General features: G+C 39.4%; 1 protein-coding gene across 3 annotated transcripts in view; it reads right to left on the bottom strand.

Annotated features, from left to right (window-relative positions):
* Positions 1 to 20,579, bottom strand: part of SRPK2 (SRSF protein kinase 2) — a 248,378-nt gene that overhangs the window by 21,298 nt on the left and 206,501 nt on the right. For all 3 annotated transcript variants that reach the window (XM_063098771.1, XM_063098772.1, XM_063098773.1), the window contains 5 exons: positions 18,944 to 19,050; positions 8,426 to 8,591; positions 7,073 to 7,098; positions 5,670 to 5,916; positions 4,635 to 5,117 (listed from right to left, as the gene is read on the bottom strand). In XM_063098771.1, the coding sequence (XP_062954841.1) occupies positions 4,635 to 5,117; positions 5,670 to 5,916; positions 7,073 to 7,098; positions 8,426 to 8,591; positions 18,944 to 19,050 (1,029 nt within the window). The remainder of the gene's footprint in view (positions 1 to 4,634; positions 5,118 to 5,669; positions 5,917 to 7,072; positions 7,099 to 8,425; positions 8,592 to 18,943; positions 19,051 to 20,579) is intronic.

Raw genomic sequence — 20,579 nt, 5'->3', positions numbered from 1 at the left:
TTCCAAACTTATCCTTTAGGTAAAATCAGCAAGACGACCCTGCTCCAAAGCCTCTGTCCTTCAGAGGTGATGAGCATGTGCTGCAGCTGTGGCAGCTAATAACCTAAGAGGGACCCAGCTCCTCTTCTCAACCTTCAATGGCTGCCAAGTTACTCTAGAAAAAAGTCTACATTCTTTAGGCTGGTGTTTAATTTCTTCTTCAGTCTTCTCAATCTGGTCATGACCTTTCTGCTACTATTCCCTCATAGGTGCACTCTGCTCTATTGACAAGGATCTACACAAATTCAGTAAAACTTGTTTCTCTGCCTCATTTTCATGCAGTACCAGTGGCCAACTGCACGCCTCTAGGCCATACCACCCTTCCACAGGAAACCAAAAACACCTCCCATGGTTATCAAATGACAAGCTGGAAACCAAACAAAACTGGGGCAAAACTGAGTGCCTCCAAACAAATGACTAGGGGCCAGCCCGGTTCGGATCCCTATATAGGGATGGCCCGTGGCTCCCTTGGGAGAGCATGGTGCTGACAACACCAAGTCAAGGGTTAAGATCCCCTTACCAGTCATCTTTAACTGGTAGAAAACAAAACAAAACAAACAAACAAACAACAAAAAACCCAAATGACTAGATACGAAGATCCTGTCCCTGGTATGTCCCTAGAATTTAACAATACTGAAAAGGTCTGCTTGATAAGAAGCTGGGATCAATGAAAAAAAAAAAAAAAACCTCCTCTTTCTACCTGAAGCAATGCACAAAGGCTAGCGGGGATGGAATGTGTGCTGGACAAGGTACAATTGTCACTTGGAACAGAAAAGGTGGGAGGAAGGGAAGAGGAGTAGGTGACTAGAGAGCACTCGTTTGTTCATTATTCAGTCAATATTTACCACAGCACTGCTCATCACTGTTAGATGCTGACAATACAAAAAGAAAAACATGCTGCACTCTCAAAGACTTTACACTGTAGTGAGGAAGAAGATAACGGAGATGAGCAGTGACCACATGATTAAGAAAAGTCCGACCTACAGGAAAAGCGGGGAAAGAGAATCGAGGCCTGCTGGGAACACACAAGCACTCACTCACCCACGAGGCGGCAGGCTATGTCTTATCACATTCAGCATCAGCAAATGTAAAAAAAGAAAACTTGGGCTGGCCAGTTAGCTCAGTTGGTTAGAGAGCAGCCTTGTAACACAAAGGTCAAGGGTTCGTATCCCTGTACCAGCCAGCCACCAAAAGAGAGAGAAAATTTTAGGACAACTGAGGAAATTTGAATATGGAATACATAATAGATGGTATTATAAAATTATTAATGTTCTGGGCCGAGCCCGTGGCGCACTCGGTAGCGTGCTGCGCTGGGAGCGCGGCGACGCTCCCACCGCGGGTTCGGATCCTATATAGGAATGACCAGTGCACTCACTGGCTGAGTGCCGGTCACGAAAAAAGAAAAAAAAAAAAAAAAAAAAAATTATTAATGTTCTTACACATGATAGTGGTATTGTTGTGATGGGGAATGTCCTAATCCATCTTTCTGGAGATGAATGCTGGAGTATCAGAAGTGAAGTATCCTAATATCTACAGCATGCAGTATCTGTGTCAAATAAATATATATATAACATGGCAAAATGCTCACTGTTAAATCTATGTGGAGGATATACTGCTGTTTATTGTACTATTCTTTCAAAACAAGAGAAAAGCACAGCACTGTTCTGCTCTTTCCTCCCGCACCTGGGCAGCCGGTGCTGGTTAGCCTGGCCGCATGCACTCCACTGCAGAGACCACCGCTGTGGGTGGGGCGCCGTGAGAAACTGTGAGTAGGGACGAAACTTATCTGATTGGTGTATTTCAAAAACACAGCAATGGGAAACAGTGACTTGAAAGGCAGGTCAGATGACAGCTGGAGAGATCACAAACTGAGAGATCAGAAAGCCTCGTTACAGTTCAGGCAAGTAGTGACTGTCCCCATGATAGGGCCAAGGCAAGGAGGAGCCCTACTTTGGAGGTCCACCTGGCAAGACTGGTGACTTACTGGACGTGAGAGAAAGAAGATGGAAATATCAAGTTCTGGCCAAGTTTCTCACAGGAGCAATGGGAGACAGCCGTATAAGTCTAGGGGACACAGCATATTTAGCCAGCTAGTGGTGAAAGTTACATTCTGGTTGGGACATGTCAAGTTTGAAGTGCTCTGGTAACACGGAGCTGTCATGCCCGCAGCTGGCTAAGCGGACCTTGAGCACGAGAAGGCGGAGCAATAAAGTCTTCTGCCTGGAATGAACTTTCCTCAGATGCTGGCCTTGCTCCCCCAGCCCTGATCCAATGTCACCTCGTCAGTGAGGCTCGTGCACTGTCCAGATAAGATGTAAATCTGCTGCTTGTACACAGCATCCTTACCAGGCTGAGTTCTTCTCCACAGCACTTCTCGTCTTGAGTCAGCTTGCCAGGGCTGCCTATTCCTGCGGGAATACAGGCTCCACAGGGGAAGGTACCCACGGGCTTAGCTGACTGCTTTATCCTCAGTGCCCACAACAGGGTCTAGCACACTTCTGGGACTCAATAGTTGTTGACTGAATGAATATGCATTTGGCCATAATGCCACACAGAAGGCAGCAGAAATCATGGGCAGGCTCAAGTCAGTCGGGAAAAGACTGGAGTGGAGAGAGAAGTGGGCTGAGGACATGGATTGGGGCGACACCAACATTTAAGACGCCTGAAAAAGACTAAGGAACTGCCCAGAGGAGCAGCAGGACTAAGTGGAGCCAGTGAAGCTGAGGGAGGGCTGAGGCTGTGGCAGGAAGGCAGCAGGGTCAGCAGGGTGGGTCCACACTATCAGACCCCAGCGCTGTGACAGGACGCTCCTGGGACGGCAGCACGGCCTCACACCAATGAAAAGATGTGCACAGCTCCCTGATTGCGTGTCTAATTATTCTTGACATCCAAGCAATGTGCTCTTAGTTTCAATGTCTCCAATGGGATTTTACATTTTATCTAAATTAGAATTTTTCTCTAATCTCCTCTCATTCATTCACTTCAATGTGAGATTTCCCTCTACTTTTCTTTTTCACATGGCAATTTTTTTCTTTTTCTAGATCTAAACCTGTACTCACCTATTCTCCCGCCTCCCCGCCAACCTAATATGAATAATGATGTTTTGGACAGGGCTGAACCAGGAACCAGGAGGATTTACAAGCTACTGTCCAAGCAACTACGCCCAGCCTCACAGGGTGCCTGGGCTGCAGACACTGACAACACGCAGCAGCAGCAGTCATGCCCCTGGCCAAGCTTGTGACGACCATGGCACTTATACTCACTGAGAAAGTGTTCATATGTTATTATTAGTACATGCTACATAGTATTTATCTACCTATACCATTTACCTGTATTATCTAATTCAATGCTAACAACAACCCTACATATAGCCATTTCTTTCCTTTGAGAGAGGAATAAACTGAGGCTCAGGGAGGTTAAGGAACCAAAGTCCCATAGCTATTAAGTTTTGAGCTGGGATTTAATCTGATATATTTGAAGCCATTGCTCCAAGCTGCTACTTGTAAAATAATGAATAAAAAGGTATTTTGTAAATTATTTTCTATAAGAATCTATAAGTAAGGTAAAAATTGAGCTGTACCAGCGTAATAAATCTGGAGAAGTTACATTTCACTGCTACCCTTTCCTAGACATGAACCTAGATTCCAAGTGAAACCATTTTATAGCACCTTCAAACACTCCTTGGCCAGGATAAAGGCAAAGAGAAGGTGACCATGTCCAGCCAAGTAAAGAAAACATATCATTATGATGATCAGTTACAGCCAGTGAGTCACAAAGCCGGCTCATTCGCCAGGGTGCAGGTGGGCAGCCTGCTGAAAAGAAAGGGGCTGCTTGCCAGGCTGGCTGGTCGATGACTAGCCACTTGTTAAACACTTCTGTCAACAGAGGGAGCAGAGGAGGTTTCCAAGTTTTTCCACTGGGGGACAGAATGGAAACCAACAGTGACACCCAGTATTCGCTTACTCAAGTCATTTAGTGATATGTCACATGGCATTCATTTCCAAAATAAGGGTTTGAAATGAGTCTGGACCCCAGATAAACAAGAACACAATCTACAATTTGTCATCACATTTAAATCCATGCCACCTTCTCTAAAATTACAATCCTGGGCCAGTTATCAATAGCAGGGTCCCACAATAAGGAACAACTATCAAAATAAAATATGACACTTTGTCAATACAGCCAAAGAGCAGGCACCCTTTTTCTTAAATAGAAGCAAAACAAACAAAACCTAAGTGTAACACTATCAGATGGAAGAAGACACAAATTATAAACTAAACTACATATTCTAGAAAGGTACCAGGTATAAGCCTCTAGACCTGAAGGCTTTTGCAAATGTTTGATGTCACTGACTAAATATAGAAAGAATGAGAAAAGCTCAGAAATGGGATTTGATACACAGAGAGCAAGAAAAAGCCTAGTGGCAAAGAATATATTTTTAAATCACATTATCTATTCACAAATGTAATAAACAGAAAATGGCTAGTGCACACATACATGGCTTTACCACCTTCAGCCAATTCCACTCACATCATTTGTCAAAGGCATGACCCTGGGAGACTGAAAGCAGATAGCTGATGGGATGAGACACTTACTTTTTGGCAGTTCCCCAGTACTAGAGGCTGAAACTGTTCTGCTTCTGTCATGGGATGGACTGCTTTCCTCTTGCTCAGTAAGTGGTGATCCCTCAGAAAGCATAGAGCCGCAGGCCACAGGTTCTAAGGGCCCAGAAAACAATGAGGTGGAAAACTCTGGAAACTGTGACTCAGGAATTTTATGTCGTCCATTTGGCAATTCACCATTGAATTGTTCGTAGGAGCTGCTATATGTGTAATCACTTTCTGCATTTGGCTCGTCAAGGTTATATTCCTCGGGGTTGGGGCAGTCGTCTTCATCATCCTCCTCTTCCTCCAGCTGCTGTTCCAGTAAGAATGGGCCATTCTCAATGTGGCCATTAGTTGTAGGTGATTCTATCCACGTAGGATCTATGTTCACAAGTTCCTGTTCAACATCTTCTTCGTCTTTCTCAATGTTTTCTTTCTCGGTGTCTTCCTTCTCTTCCTGGTCCTCAGCTTCACCTTAAAAAGTTGATGGGTTAAGAATTAGAACTTGTTACTCTCCTTAACACAGTGGTACTAGATACTTATCTCCCTCAACAAGATACATTTTTGAATGTCCTTAATTTATGTACCACATAGTAAATACCTCTTGGATCTTGAGGTATAACCTTTAGGTTTTCTAAGTCTTACTTTTTGTTTACTTAATAATTGGCCTGCTATTATTAGAAAAAGTTAACTTTTGGGGAAAAAACTACTTATGAATAAAGCTGCACTTCCATTTCTACCCTCTCCTCTGCAAGCTTCAGAAAAAGGATCACAGTACATTACAGTTAGGTAAAAGATTAATTGCAAAATAAAGGAAGCACATTTTCCATTTAAAAAAAAAAATCTATTTGAAATGTAAACATATTTCTGGCACACATTTCATGAATGAAGGACCAGGCTGTTTGCCACACTCCCCAGCAGGGAGCTGGAGAGGTCATGCTCAGTATGCCTGTGTGGTGACTTGACAGGAGCCTATTCGTGAAGCTCCCAGGACCCCATGCAGCCCTGTCTCCAGAGTCCACTGACCGTCGTCCTTCGCTGTCTCTCCCACAGCTGCCTCCTCTAATCCTGCTGTTTTTAGTTTCACCTCTGGGCAGTATTCATCATCTTGCTCATTGGAAAGTACAGCTGAGGTGATGTTTTCTTCTATTATTTTCCTCTCAGCTTCTCGCTCCAATTCTTCTATCTCCTGCAGGCGTTTTTCCAGTAACTCAGCCTGCCTCTTCTGCTTCTTCTTCAGTTTTTTCTTTTTGTTTTTAGATATTTTTCCTATCTACAACAAGTTAAGAAAACACCACAGGTCAGTCTGCTTCTTTTTAAAGCACCACACAATAGTACAACTGCTGGCAGCATGGCAAATACCAATAAACTGTGTTTTTTCATGTCATATTCAATAAAAATTACAAGCCCAGATTATGGTAAAACAAGAAAAAAAAGAAAGCAGCTGGCTAATACCACGTGCTTGGTCTACTAACCAGGTCCTGCCCTCAGACAGACACAGCTTAAACCCATTCACCATTTAAACTTTAAGAGAACTGAATATCCTGAGATGCACTCTTGGCTTTACATAAGAAGCTCCTTTTGCAAGTTTTATTTGCTGCTGTCTGTATACAAAGTAACATCATCTCATCTCCTCACTGCCAAAAAAGAAATGTCTGCCAAAACAGGTGTATTTCACTGCTGGTCAAGAGCACTGCTTGTGTTTTGGTCTCACATATTAAGCTGTTATCAAGAGCTAAGACAACATGAACTACAGAAATGAGCACATAAAGTAAGGGGAAAAAAGAAAAAGCCACAGTTTCTGTCTGCCTCCAATCATGGCCATCTGATTTGGAAAGTATTGGCAATGAGAGCCTCCAATCTTTCATAGAAGCAGAAACTCAAACAGCCCAAGCCAAGCAGAACTATGGGACATGACTCAGGTGCCTCAGCAGGCCAGGAAGCCTAATTATTACAGCTCCCCCTTAGACTGGAACTTCCATTCCACACTGAGGGCTGTTTCATTGGACATAGTGTTTTCAAAGAACAACAAAATAGGTAATACTCTTTCATATTCAATCTAGTTAGAAAAAAAAATTAACAGCAGCTTTAGAAACACAGGTAACTTGGAAGCCAATCAAAAATACTGTAAAATGGTTTTGGAATAATCACACTTCAAACCCTATCTCTATCATCTCACATTTCACCAGACTTGGCCAACAACACTCCAGAAAGTGCATCATCAGGAAGATCGATCTTGGAACAGCTTTAATTATTCCAACTCTAAATCACTTCAACTTAACAAAATGGGAAGGTTTACATATTTAAGAATACACAGCATTTATAAATATTAAATTAATGTACATTATAACATCTGTTATAATTTGAAATGCTCAATAATGAGTAATCCCTTTTGACATGTGAATATAAGTAGATGTGTAAGTACTCACAGGTTTTTGCTGTGGAGCCGTACTCACTAAAACAAAACAAAACAAAATGGATGGTTAGAGGAAAACAGATACATATCTTTATGTAGGTAATTCAAATTGCAAAATGAAATAATTACTGTCTTTTAATGGCTATCCAACTTCAAAGACTTAAAAATCAGTTTCTTAATCATAGGGGATCTAGAGAAAATTTATCCAACTGAAACAAATGACTGACTCTTAAAAGACACTGCAGAAACTGTTCATACTGAGCCATTTCTCTCATTTATCTAAAATTAAATACCAATACATTTCAAAAGCAGTCAATCCCAAAGCACCAACTGATAAGAAAACAGAGCAGAGTTTAGAAATATCACATAGCCACAGAATGACATTTGTTTCATAGACAATGAAATGAACAGTTTAGATTAGATGTACATCTATGTTTGAAACCTATTTGGCAAGCTTTATACAACTAAACTAAATCAACTACTGCAGCAAATAGCAGCAAGTATTCTTTTAAAACCCTACCAGTGCAAAGGCTTGATAGGCTAGTTCCATGATCTAAATAACGCCCTGATGGCAGTAAATGAGATGTGAGGACCTCCCACAAGCCCCAGTCAGTCCCAGGAGCCTGGGCCCTTCTGTCTGTATGCTTGACTGACAACACACTAGGCACATAGACTTTTTGGAAAGAGCATGAAAGCACAGTCAACAATTTAATGCCACCACTGAATTCTGTGAAAACTAGAAATAAATTCCACATATGCCAAAACTCAAGTCACTGGGTCTTCTTAAAGGTTTGATAAACTGCCAAACTATTTTCCTCAGGCACATCATTTTACATTCCCACCAGCAATGTATGAGGGTTCCAGTTTCCTCATCCTGACCTACAATTATTATTATCTTTTTATTTGAGCCACCCTAGTGGGTATGAGGTGCTATCTCATTTGTAACTAAATCCACATCTACCAGTTAAACTTAGATTGATTTAGTTACACTAACTGGAGCGTGGAAAGCATTTTGACAAGACTGAATCTAGAATAAAATTATGATGACTACAGGTCACCTACAAGAAACTGTTACTATATTCTCCTCTGCAAAGAAGTAGGCAACACAAGAAAATGTTCAAATGTGGATGAAGCAGCAGCTAAGAATTTAAACGGCCTTTTAAGAAAGGACACAAGTAATTCAAAAAATGTAATCTAATTGGGGTATCTTCTTTCTCAAGGAAAAGGTCCCATTATTTTCAGAAACCAGGCTCCTACAAAGAGTTCCTAATCTGTATATGTTTGACTCAGTTGCTTTCTACGTGCAACTCTGCAAGCTCACAAACCCCCCAAATAGACGGAAATGAAGCAGACTCAGGCCCCTCACCTGCAGACCCTGAAGGAGGAGGAGCACCTGCTTTCTGCCATTCAGTGGCCTCAGCTGCCATTCTTCTCACATATGCATCGTCCACACACATCAAGATGTTTTCTGGTTTTATGTCAGTATGAATAATCTTGCACTTACTGTGTAGATAATCTAACCCTTGAAGGACCTGGTCACAGTAAAAATCAAGAGAGGACATGAGCTATTAAGACTTTCATTATTTAACTTTTACTTATTTGTAAAATAGGTAATATACTCACAGGGCACGAAATTCGATAGACACAAAAGGAGTTCTTAGTAAAAACCTCCCTCCCACCCCAGCCCCCATAGGAATCCAGCTCTCCTTTCCACAAGCAATCAATGTGTATCATTCCAGAGATAATTTATGCTCACAGAAGCAAATGCATCTCTATATATACTTCTTCAATAAGAACTTTATTAAAAAATAATTCACATATTATACAATTCCCCCTTTTAAGTGTACAGTTCAATGATTTTTTGATATGCAACCATCACCACAATCTAATTTAGGACATTTTTATTACCCCCAAAAGAAACACCATACCTGTTAACATTCATTCCCCATTTCCTCCAGTCCTAAGCAAACACTAATGGACTTGCTGTTTCTGGACATTTTATACAAATGGAATCATATAAAGCGATCTTTTGTAACTGGCATAATGTTTTCAAGGTTTACTCTTGTGTAGCATGTATTAGTAATCATTTCTTTTCAGTGTCAAACAATATTCAATTGTATAGATATATGACATTTCATTTATCCATTCACTTGATGAATATTTGGGTTATTTCCACTTTTTGTCTGTTATAAATAATACTGCTATGCACATTCATGTACAAGTTTGTGTGAACATATGTTTTTATTTTTCTTGGGTATATATATATATATATATATATATATATATATATATACACCTAGGAGTGAGATTTTTCAACAATATGGTAACTCTGTAGTTCGTCTTTTGATAAACTGCCAAACTGTTTTCCACAGGGATTGCACCATTTTACATTCCCACCAGCAATGTCTGAGGGTTCCAATTTCTTCATCTCGACCAACAATTATTACCTTTTTTATTTTAGCCACCCTAGTGGGTATGAAGTGGTATCTCATTGTGGTTTTGATCTGCATTTCCCTGATGGCTAATGATATGCACACATTTTTAATACTACAGAAAAACGAGGATTTAATTAAATAAAAAGAAAATAGTCCTGGTATTGAGACCACATTACAGCACTATACTAAAAGAAGGTGCTGAACCAAAATATTCAGATGCTTATCATATTAAATAAACAAACAAACATAAACTTATAGAGTTCCAGTGACCTAAATGCAAGGCCAATGTTTTTCTGGAATTAATTCCACTGGAGAAAATTTCTTTCAAATCTTTTCATAAACAAAATTTATTCTTGAAACGCTGTTCATGTTTCCATACACTAGAAATTCTAAATGCCTAACAAATATTAGCATCACTATTCAAACACTAAGTCATTTAGACCTATTATCCACAAGAGACAAGAAATGTGAAAAAGACAAGCAGAAGATATATAACATCATCCAACACTGGAAAATTCCCAGCAAAAGTCCAATGTTTCTGTCTACCTGGCTAAATAATCTTCAAGTATGACACAATAGCATTACAGAGTGCCGGAACAGAGATTTTAGAAGGAAATGCAAACAGAAATACCAATTTCTTCAACAGGATCAAAATTCCTACAATCATTTAAGATGACTTTTTCTTAGGAAGTATTTTTCACATAAAATCAATGAACGAGTATCAGCTGAGCTCCTATCACAGGTCATGCACTATTTGAGGTACTTGATATATTGCCATATACAAAGTTCCCTGTCTTCATGGTGCCTGCAGTCCTCATGTCTTCATACAGCTTACTAATTTATGACTTTGAGAGAGGCTGGGTTGGCCAAAAAGAAACCAAGACATATGCGGAGCACAGCGAGTATGATTTAATGAGATACTGACAAGTGCCTAGTAAGTACCAGCAAAATGAATAAATGTAAAATAAGATAAGGAGAAATTTATGACTTTTTACCTTAGAATACTTACTGTGTTAGATAATACTGCAATTATAATATATTTAAATTATGTTTCAAATGTCAAAAGACCAATAGTAAGAAAGATATGATTAAGTACTTCCATAAGGGATAAGGTTATACTCTAGAAGGAAACACAGTCCAATGGTCCATGTTATTCACTGATATTCATGCATCTTCCTTGTGCAAACTAAATTATGTGGAGTTTTTATATCTGAACAATGAGAGTCTCTGAGAAGTACAAGAAATAAAAGGATAGGGATACTAATGATGTCCAGACAGAGGTTTAAGGAATGAGATCTTTGAGAAATTTTAAAGTTTAAAATTACTCCAACTGAAATTTCATTTTAGTTATCAAATACTAACTCAAAGCTTAAATGTCAGTATCTTTCTTTTCTAAAACAGCTTTTGTCCACATTCTCATGCACACCCGTATCTTTCCACCTTGGCTTCTTTCACAGTTCTAAGGTTGTTTTACTGTGTGGGAGGCTACACAGGTAAGAGTTAATGTGAGTCAGTATGTAAAGGTGTTAATATGAGTTCCCAATAACTACAATGCACTCAAGACAAGCAAAGTGTTCTCAGTAAGAATCTAAGGTTCCAGATTTTTAAAAAATACTGGCTATTTCACTCACCTGGGCTAACTTTCCTTAAGAAGCACTGGCTGGGCTGGCCAGTTAGCTCAGATGGTTAGAGTGTGGTGCTGATAACATCAAGGTCCAGGATTTAATCCCTGTACCGGCCAGCTGTCCCCACAAAAAGAAGCACTGGCTATAATGTCTGACAGTGAACACAAGGAATAAAAACTTTACCAGTGGGACATATTATGTAAGTTAATTAAGATAATCCAAATCATAAAGGAAATGAAACAGTTAAGAGATGCAGCAGGGGACAGTGTTAAAATACAACTTTGGGACTCAGATTGCTCTTAAAACTGTGTAACCCTGGGCAAGGTGCTCTCTGAGCTTCAATTTCATATCTGTAAGGGGGGGGGGTATCTATTTAGACACAAATACTTTATAGTAAGAATTAGAAATAATCCATGGAAAACTCAAAAAAAAAAGGTCTAGCACACAAGAAGCTCAAAATAAATGGTAGAACTGAAGAAAGTCTGAAGATTTGTGAGGCTGGCTGGTTAGATCAGGTGGTTAGCACACAGATTTGTAACACCAAGGTCAAGGATTCAGTTCCCTGTACAGGCCAGCCGGAAAAAAAAAAAAAAAAGATTTGTATTGATATTGACTACATTTCTCTGGGTCTCAGCTGTCTCAATCTAATATGAAAGGCCTATGTAATTTCTTTTAATTCTGGACTACTATTTAAAATACAATCTTTAGCTGTAGCTGAGAAGAATGATTTTATTTTCAAAAACAGCATTTCTGTTCTTAACCAGTAAAGTTTAACGTAATAAAAGTATCCCAGTATTAACCAACACTGACAGGCAAACTTACAACCATTTATGCAGAATAAATGAGATAATGGGGGGAAAAGACAACAAGAATCAAGCTTCATGCCCAAGGATAGATCTCCCCTTGAAAAATCTGACAGAAGTGAAAAAGCCTTTACTAATTTTTCCCTCTGCTGCCTTCAATTGTCAAATCATAGTACGTCTCTTGCCTAAAAACCATACTTGGCATCAGCAGCAGGAGGCAGCAGAGGCTGCGGAGATCCTTTGGCTGCCAGGAAAGCTGAGATCAATCTGACCACAGATGGGCCAGGGACAGGACTATCAACTGTCCCACTCAGAGGAGCCACATCACACACTTCAGGAGCAGGTGCAGGCTTCTCCATGTGAGGTCAGACTTAGAGGTGAGCAGCAGTGCAGAAATGAGGCAGAGTCCAGGGCTGGGAGCTAGAGGCCCCCAATTCTGGTTCAGGAACTAGCTAGCTACAGGCTCAGAGAAAGTCCCTTCCCTTCTCTGAAACTCAAATTCATCTGTAATTAAGGAGTTTGGTCAAAGTGTCTCTAAGGTTTCTTTCTGTACACCAACAGCTGTGCCAGGTATCACCCATTACTGGTCTTATCAACATACACCTGCTTCTCTCCATAATGCCTTGCTTGAAACAGGTCCTGTGATCTTGCAGATAAAAGGAGGAATAAGTCAAAACTAATGTGGAGACTTCTCTAGAAGACTGACGTCACCCAGAGAGTAAAGTTTCCCCCAAAATTCTAAACTGTAAAAAGAAATAGAATGGGAGCAACTTTCCAAATTATGTTCTGATCCTGGTGACAACATGAGGGCTTTCTTCCTCCCACACCTGAATAAAGGACACAGACACAGGGCAATGAGACTTTGCCTGCCTCTTATCCTGTTGGTAACAGAAGCTAATAAATCACCAACAGGAACCCAACAGGCAGCCAGATGGGCTTGCAGAAGAGAGGAGGTTGGCCCCAAGCAGGAGGCCTTGATTTAGATAATAATTACTAGTGGGCGTGGAGAAGACACCAGAGGGGCTCTCCTCAAGCCTAGAAAATTTCCTACTAGAAAAGTCAAAGCTCCCACTGGATTTCTCTTCCTCAGTAAAACAGACATGAGGTGTATCCTACAAACTGCTTCTGCAAACCGTGATATTAAACTAAATGGAGAAGTATGAAAAATATCTGATACGATAAAAGAGGACAAGAACAAGAGTTATGCCTAGACACAAAAAAATCAGTGCATATTGTCCTTATCCACATTGTCCTGAAATATCTTGTGCTCCTTGTTCTCTCACTTGTGAGAACTAATGAGAAAACCCAGCAGCTGTACTTCTGAATGTAGTCAGGAAGAAAGACAAAGCTCTGTGCCCAGCATTCACACTGCAGAGTTAAGCACTGGAAAAGGGGCTTAAGTCCCTCGAAAGGGAGCCATTTCACCTTATTTCTGAGTCGAGGACCCAACATTCTGAGCAGAATTCCAAGTTCACAAAGAATCATATGTACTACCACACTGAACAAATCCCCAAATATCAAAATGTTTACCAATTTAAAATTAAAGCTTCTGGTCTAAAATTGAACAATATCGGTTTGATCATGATGAATTCACTGATAACTAAGACCACCAAGATAATTAAAATGGTAAATGAATGCTACATGCAGACAAAATCACTCAATAACAGGCGCAACAACCTGTCGAGAGCTTCACCATGGCTCTTGGTATGCCCACAGGGTCTGCCACCCCACAGATGGCGGGCTTACAAAAACACCGAGTTTTAAAGGTCCAATTAGCTTACACGTTGCAGCACATAACACAGATTACCTATTTCATAAATTCTAATGGCTGTACTTCTAAACAATCTGATTACCAGCTCTACAATTAAGGCACAAGAAAACCATTTACCATACACAGAGACAGGGATGCACAGTTTTCACAAAGATATACTATAATTAAAAATTATCCCACATCTTTCTATGTAAGACATTTCACACTACCCCGCAGTTAAGAGCATAGATTCTGGAGTTACACCATCTGAATTTTAATCCTGGATGCACCACAGTAACTGTGGGGCCCTGCAGAAAAATTTTATTCTCTCTGTGCAACACCTTCTGGCCTCATAAGGTTGTGGTGAGGACTAGATGGCTTAATACAAATAAAGCACTTAAAACAATAAATGTTGGTTATAGAAAGAGTTACAGAAAGAATAATGGTAATTTTAAAATGCAGGACTACGAGCTATAATAACCAGTTTTTCCAACACGGTAGCAAAGTCACCAAAACTGGAGGCTTGCCCTTAGCAAGCTTCATTTAAAAAATAATGGCAAACAGTCACCTTCTTACAAGGTTTCTGTAAAGGGCAATTAATTAAACTATAAAGTTTTAAAACATCAAATGCCAGCTACCCTTTCAATTACACAAGAAAGTCAAAGCCACCTTGAAAGAACACCAAAGGATTTTAAAGAAACCATTACCTTCAGCACATCTTTTAATGTACCACAAATAATGCCAAACACCCTTTTCTTTTTTCAGTTTTAGGAGGAAAAAAACCAAAGGGGGTAGACATAAAATAGACCTCAGTAATTTTTTTTAAAGGAAAAAAATGAAAGCTGCAGGGTGAATAAACGGCCACAAGACTCCATGTTTGAGGCCAGAGAAGCAGCCACAGGGTGGGGGGGTGGGGGGTGCTGCACAAACTAGAGCCATCAGCAGAAGCCACCAGGATGGCCCTTTCTGCCCTGGCACAGGGTCGCCACAGCTAAATGAGGACAGCTAAGAACTGATCAAAGGATTGACAAGAGTGTAGAGGAAACCCTGAAAAAGCAACTGATTCAATTCTGTCATTACCTTTGGAAAATAATCAAGTAGCAACATTTACCTACGAGCTTTTTAAATCACAGAAAGGTTGGCCATTTTGTAAAGAATAGGAGAACATACATTTCTTCCCTCATTTAAGGAAAGACAACAAATCAAGGTATTTCTTGACCACCTAATAAAGGAAGATGCAAGGAGATGTGTAACTCACAATACTCGATCCTTAACCCCAAGGTACTCATGGTGGAGCTGAGGAGACGTGATGGCAGGTTTGTGCTACTCACTATGATGAATGCCTTATAAGGAGGCCCTCATTCTTTATGTCACAATAAAGCTACAAATTATGCATTATCATCCTGAGTTTACAAATGAGGAAACAGGCTCACCGAGGCTGAGTAACTTGATCAGGGTAACAAAACAGAAAGTGCTAGGATTTCCAAGTGCTAGGATTTGAAACCAAGTCTGTGGCCAAAGCAGGTAAACCTTGCACTTTCCCCTATCCCAGGGTTTCTCAACGAGAACAAAGTTAACCCCCAAGGGGATATTTGACAAAGTTGAGAGACATTTTTAGTTGTCACAACTGGGGATGGTGGCTGACACTGGCATCTAGGGGATAGAGGCCAGGGATCTGCTAAACACCCTACAATGCACAGGACAGGCCCCTACAACAAAGCATTATCCAGTCCAAAATGTCAATAGCACTGGGTTTGAGGAGATCTGGCCTATACTGTAAGACCTTGCAATCATTAGTTAAAGGACTAAAAGTGGGCCACAGGCATTCCAAGGAGAGAAGGAATACCACTCTCCACTGGGGTAGTGAGAGAAGGCTTTGTCACAGAGGTAGGATTTTGGTTGAGCCTTAAAAATGTGGGTAGGAAAAAAAGGATGGCATTTGCGGTAGCCTAGGACAAAAGAAATAATCAAAGATGTGAAGATAAAAGTGGCAAGGTGTATTTAGGGTTCAAGATGATTATCATCATTAAGTACTTTCTCTAAACTATCTACAAAATGAAGCCAGCAAAATTTATGAATAGAAATTTTGGTAAATCTGCACATGTTTATAAGTGCTTGTTGGGACATCTTTGAATTTTCATAACAAATCAGTAACTTGGTTGACACTGGGAGAGAAACTGGGTACCTGAAAAACATAAATTTTTGTCTGTAAGAGGAAATACAGGCTGACATCAGATCTTGGGCTGGCCGGTTAGCTCAGGTGGTTAGAGAGCAGCCTTATAACACCAAGGTTATAACAGGTTTGGATCCCCTTACCAGCCAACCCCCCCAAAAATAAAAAAAATAAAAGGTAGAAGACCTTAACCAGGTTCTCAGAAAAAAAAAAAACAACAGAGATTTAACTAACTTCTATTAGACACAGGCCCGGTACAATTCCAAACATATTATGTGCTGCTTGACAACATGGTAAACACATGCACTCCAAAGCCACACTATCTGGGTTTGAATTCCTACACCATCGCTTACTACTCTTTAAGTTACTTCCTGACTAGGGGAAAGTTACCTAACCTCTCTACACCTCAGTTTCTTCTTCCATAAAATGAGGAAAGTAATAATACCTATTTCATAGTGTTATTGGGAGGATTCAGTGAATTGAAATAGGCAAAGTATTTAGAACTGTGCCTGCTACACAGTAAGCATGGAATAAATATTTGCTATTAGCAGTAACATCTCTTTACATCTTCACAACAATCTTATGAGGAAGGTACCATCATTAAAAACAGTATTTTTCCTATACCCTTACTCAGCAACAATCAGCACAGAAGACGTCTCTAACCAAATGTGTGGTGGTTTTCCCAACAACCAGCAATTCTCCAACAGACACCAATTCAATTCAATTCTGACACTGTCTACCTGGAGATAGCATCAGATCCCACAGGTTGAAGGCGCAGTCCCTGAAAGTGCCCCCCACTACAGATGCCAGTCACAATCCCAGGTTCCTGGAACGTCTGACCAAGCAGCTATAAGTCAGAGTTCCCACAACACCCCACCACCCTTGGGTTCGATTAATTTGCTTGAGCGGCTTACAGAACTCACGGAAAGACATACCTACATTTACCAGTTTATTATAAAGGATATTATAAAGGTTTTGTTTTCCCACTCTATAACATAAAATAAACATCAACGGCTCATTTGTGAATTCACCTTCTCACACTGCTGAGCCTGAACAATAGTGATGCACTCAGTCACCCATGGCAGCAGCAGACATCGCTGAGATCACAGGGCTCTGGGAGATGATAGAGCCCAGGTGAAATCCACCCATGCAGGCAGCTAATTCTGAAATTCTTTGCTATTGTTAGAATGTGTAAATCCTTTAATATTTTCACAATTTAGTAGAGATAGTTATAAGATTCTTCTCAAGTTTTAACAACATTATTTCTTTTAAAGTTTAATTTTGCCACTAAAGGTTATAAATAACATATATACACACACAATTTTGGAAAAATTTTTAAAAAGAAAAAAGTTAAAATATCCACCCAAGTGTCATTTGGGGATCAAATAATTCCAATCAACATATTAATTTCCACCCTCACCACATCTCCTCTTCTCCATTAAAGAACAGTTGTTTTTCAGTTGAGATATCAGCCTAGGTTAAAATAACAAGTGAAAATGCTACTCTCTAAAATCTAATAGGGAACAGATACATTATTAAACAAAGGTTGGCCACAAATCTATAGGAGGCATGCATGTGTACCTAGCATAATATTATGCAGAAGTATCTCAATCCAACAGAGATAAGCCAATGCAGAGAGCCCTTCTCTCTCCAGCTCCCTTCAAAAGTAACATCTGCAAAGTTGGAAGACAAGGTGCCAATTTGCAGTACAAAAGGACAAAGGTAAGTGAAGAAATAAACACATGGGTAGGCTAAATAAAGTTACCTACACACAATTTCAAAAGCAAAATCTAGGATGCTTTTACTACACAAATTTAAGCTACAAAATTTTTATGAAATAGGTTAAAAAACCTGCTCATGTGCACGTATGCAAACATACTATTTATACTCATTAGGAAGGTTATTTTTTAGGCACCCACCCCTTGAATTCACAATTATTGTGAATCATTCTGATTCTTTTCCTATTTAAGAATTCTGAACTGAGGTCTGTGTTTCATGCCTGGAACCCCTGGGTGGCCTTTTCTGAACTCTGGGCCTGTGGGGGAGGGGAGAAGCTCCAAACTACCCACCCCTCTTCTCAAGAAAACCCAGCAACTTCCTTGATAAATTACTTACTCTGCAGAATTTTTCATGGTAATTATCCACTACATCAGAAAAAGCGATCCAGAATAAATCTTACTTGCAACTTTCCTAATACAGGCAGTATGGACAATGAGTGGAATGCAGACTGATACTTTCCATGCAGAACGATGAATCTGGTAAACATGGCTAATTAGAAAGAGATCTTCCATCTATACATACCATCATATGTATGTATATTTACTGGAACATCGTCACTAATCCAAACCCTAGCTGAGGGTTTTCTTTTGAAAAGGCAATTGAACAAAGTACAAATCTAATATAATGCTTCCTATAAAACTTAAAACATTTATTTTCTCCCCAAAACTTTATTGAGGTAAAATTGACAATAAAAATTGAATATATTTATCATGTACATTATGTTTTGATATATGGATATACTGTCAAAAGATTACCACAAACCAGCTAATTAACCTAGCCTTTACCTTTACCTTTATCTTTGTGTGTGTGTGTGTGTGTGGTGAGAGCATTTAAGATCTACACTCTTAACAAATTTCAAGTACACAATACAGTACTGTCAACCATAGTCACCATGCTGTACATGTGATCCCCAGAACTTATTCAACTTACAACTGAAAGTTTGTAAGTAACTCTTAAATTATCTTTGATTTATTCTCCACCCAAAGATTCTTAGAAATAGTAAATAAACACAATGTACTATTTCTTAATTACTTTTTAAGGAACTAAGTGCAATGTTTTGTAGTAAGGATATCAGATAAACAATTTCTGATTACATCACATAAATAAAAAAGACTGACATGCCAAAAGAAACGTATGTCCGACATTTACATATTGCTCCCTTTACAATACAGAGAGGCATAGCGTTAAGTAAATACTAAATTGATTTAATAAGAGTTCAAAATGTTGTACATATTTTTTTTCTTTTTAAAACAGGAATTCATGTGGAAAGGTTAGCCAAATAGGTATTGGGGGGTGGGAAGTGCCCTCAGAAGCCTCACCTGTCTAATGATACTCTTGACACAGCGCACGGGGAGGCCTTGATAATTGGACTTGATGATCCACTTGAGGAGATGGTGGCCAAGCACTTCAAAGACCATGCAGACATCTCAGACATGGTTAAGGATCATTTGTGGATGCATTTCCTGAAGTGAGGCAGTTCCTGAAAGCAGCACCACTGTGTCACTTGGAAGACATTTATTTCTTTATAAAATACATCAATACTATCAATAATACCAAAAGTGGTCACTGCTGTTTCTCACCTAAATAAAAAGAACTGATGTTTACTAAGTACTTATTATGTGCCATATACAAGTATTATTTAATGTCTACTCCAAAAAACCTAAGGAAATATAGTTACCCCCACTGTGGAAACAAGGAGAGTCCACAGGTGCTGAGCCATGACTGGAGCCCACATTGAGCTGGGCTCTCATCCATCTCAACATGCTCCTACTTGATAATCAGCCTGATGAACACAGGCATGGCTGGAACCTCATAGAACTGATGCAGAAAAATAATGAACTCCAGAGTCTTAAGTGTCCTAACTGCTTGCCTAAATTTCTGTTTGATAGGTTGTATAATACACATTATAAAATAGAAATTTATTAAACACAGTGAATCACTGATGCACTCAGCAGTTAGCAGAATTAATCCTTCCTTCAGTAATATCTTTCATTGCATAACTAGATCAATTTTAATGCTACAGGCAGCTGTTAAGAATGTATGATCACAATTTAAGACACAGCAATAAGACCAATATGTAATAATGAAATCTCGGGAATCTGGATTTTTAAAAAATAGAAATTCTAGCCAACCACTAACCCTCTACAACTGTGACCCATGAATTTCAATATACAAATACATTCATGCCACTCATACAGGAAGATTTTAAATGTCTCTGAAAATTGTTGAGACTATTTTGTTCATCCCTGGAGGCATAAATGTTAGTTGATTTAATATTTTTTATAATAACATCTGTATCTACCACATCATAATACTATTAGTTAAAATACTCTTAATGAAAAATGTTTCTATACTATTGAAACACTTATGCATTAAAGACTTATACACAGATTATCTAAAGCCAGAAGTTTCTTACTATTTCTCAGGCTCATTACAAAAATGGGAAAATATTTTAAAGGACTAAAGTTAGTAGCCAACATAAGGCCAAAGATAGGATTTCCAAAATATGACCAAAGTCTTCTCAAAGCACTAACACACCTAAACTATGACAGTTTCTCAGCATTTTTTTTTAAAAGTAAAAATAGCCACTAGAAAATATACCTCGAAAAAACATCATTTACCTACAAATCAAGTGGTTTCTCAAAAGAAACCCTCTCCCTGTTAGCTGTACAAGGAAAGGCCTTCTGGCTCTAACACAAGAGCAGTTGCCCTGCCCCTTCACAAACAGGTCACTTGCAAAAGCAGGGACAGAGAAAGTCCAGCTCACTCTATCTATCAAAATGAAAAAATGCACTCAGCAGTTAATGGAAATGATCTTGAGGCAAAGGTTGAGGTGACATCAGCAGTTGATGGTACTCCCTACTATCCTCAAGCCCAATTTCTAGAAGAAAATGAAAACTTCCTCAAACATATAGAGTGAAGGGTGTGCTTCTCTAAAGGATCAAGACTTAGTAG

This window comes from Cynocephalus volans, chromosome 6, assembly GCF_027409185.1.
Source record: "Cynocephalus volans isolate mCynVol1 chromosome 6, mCynVol1.pri, whole genome shotgun sequence".
Lineage (NCBI taxonomy): Eukaryota > Metazoa > Chordata > Mammalia > Dermoptera > Cynocephalidae > Cynocephalus > Cynocephalus volans.
The sequence above is the reverse complement of the archived record's forward strand: the minus strand, read 5'-3'. Positions and strand labels throughout refer to the sequence as shown.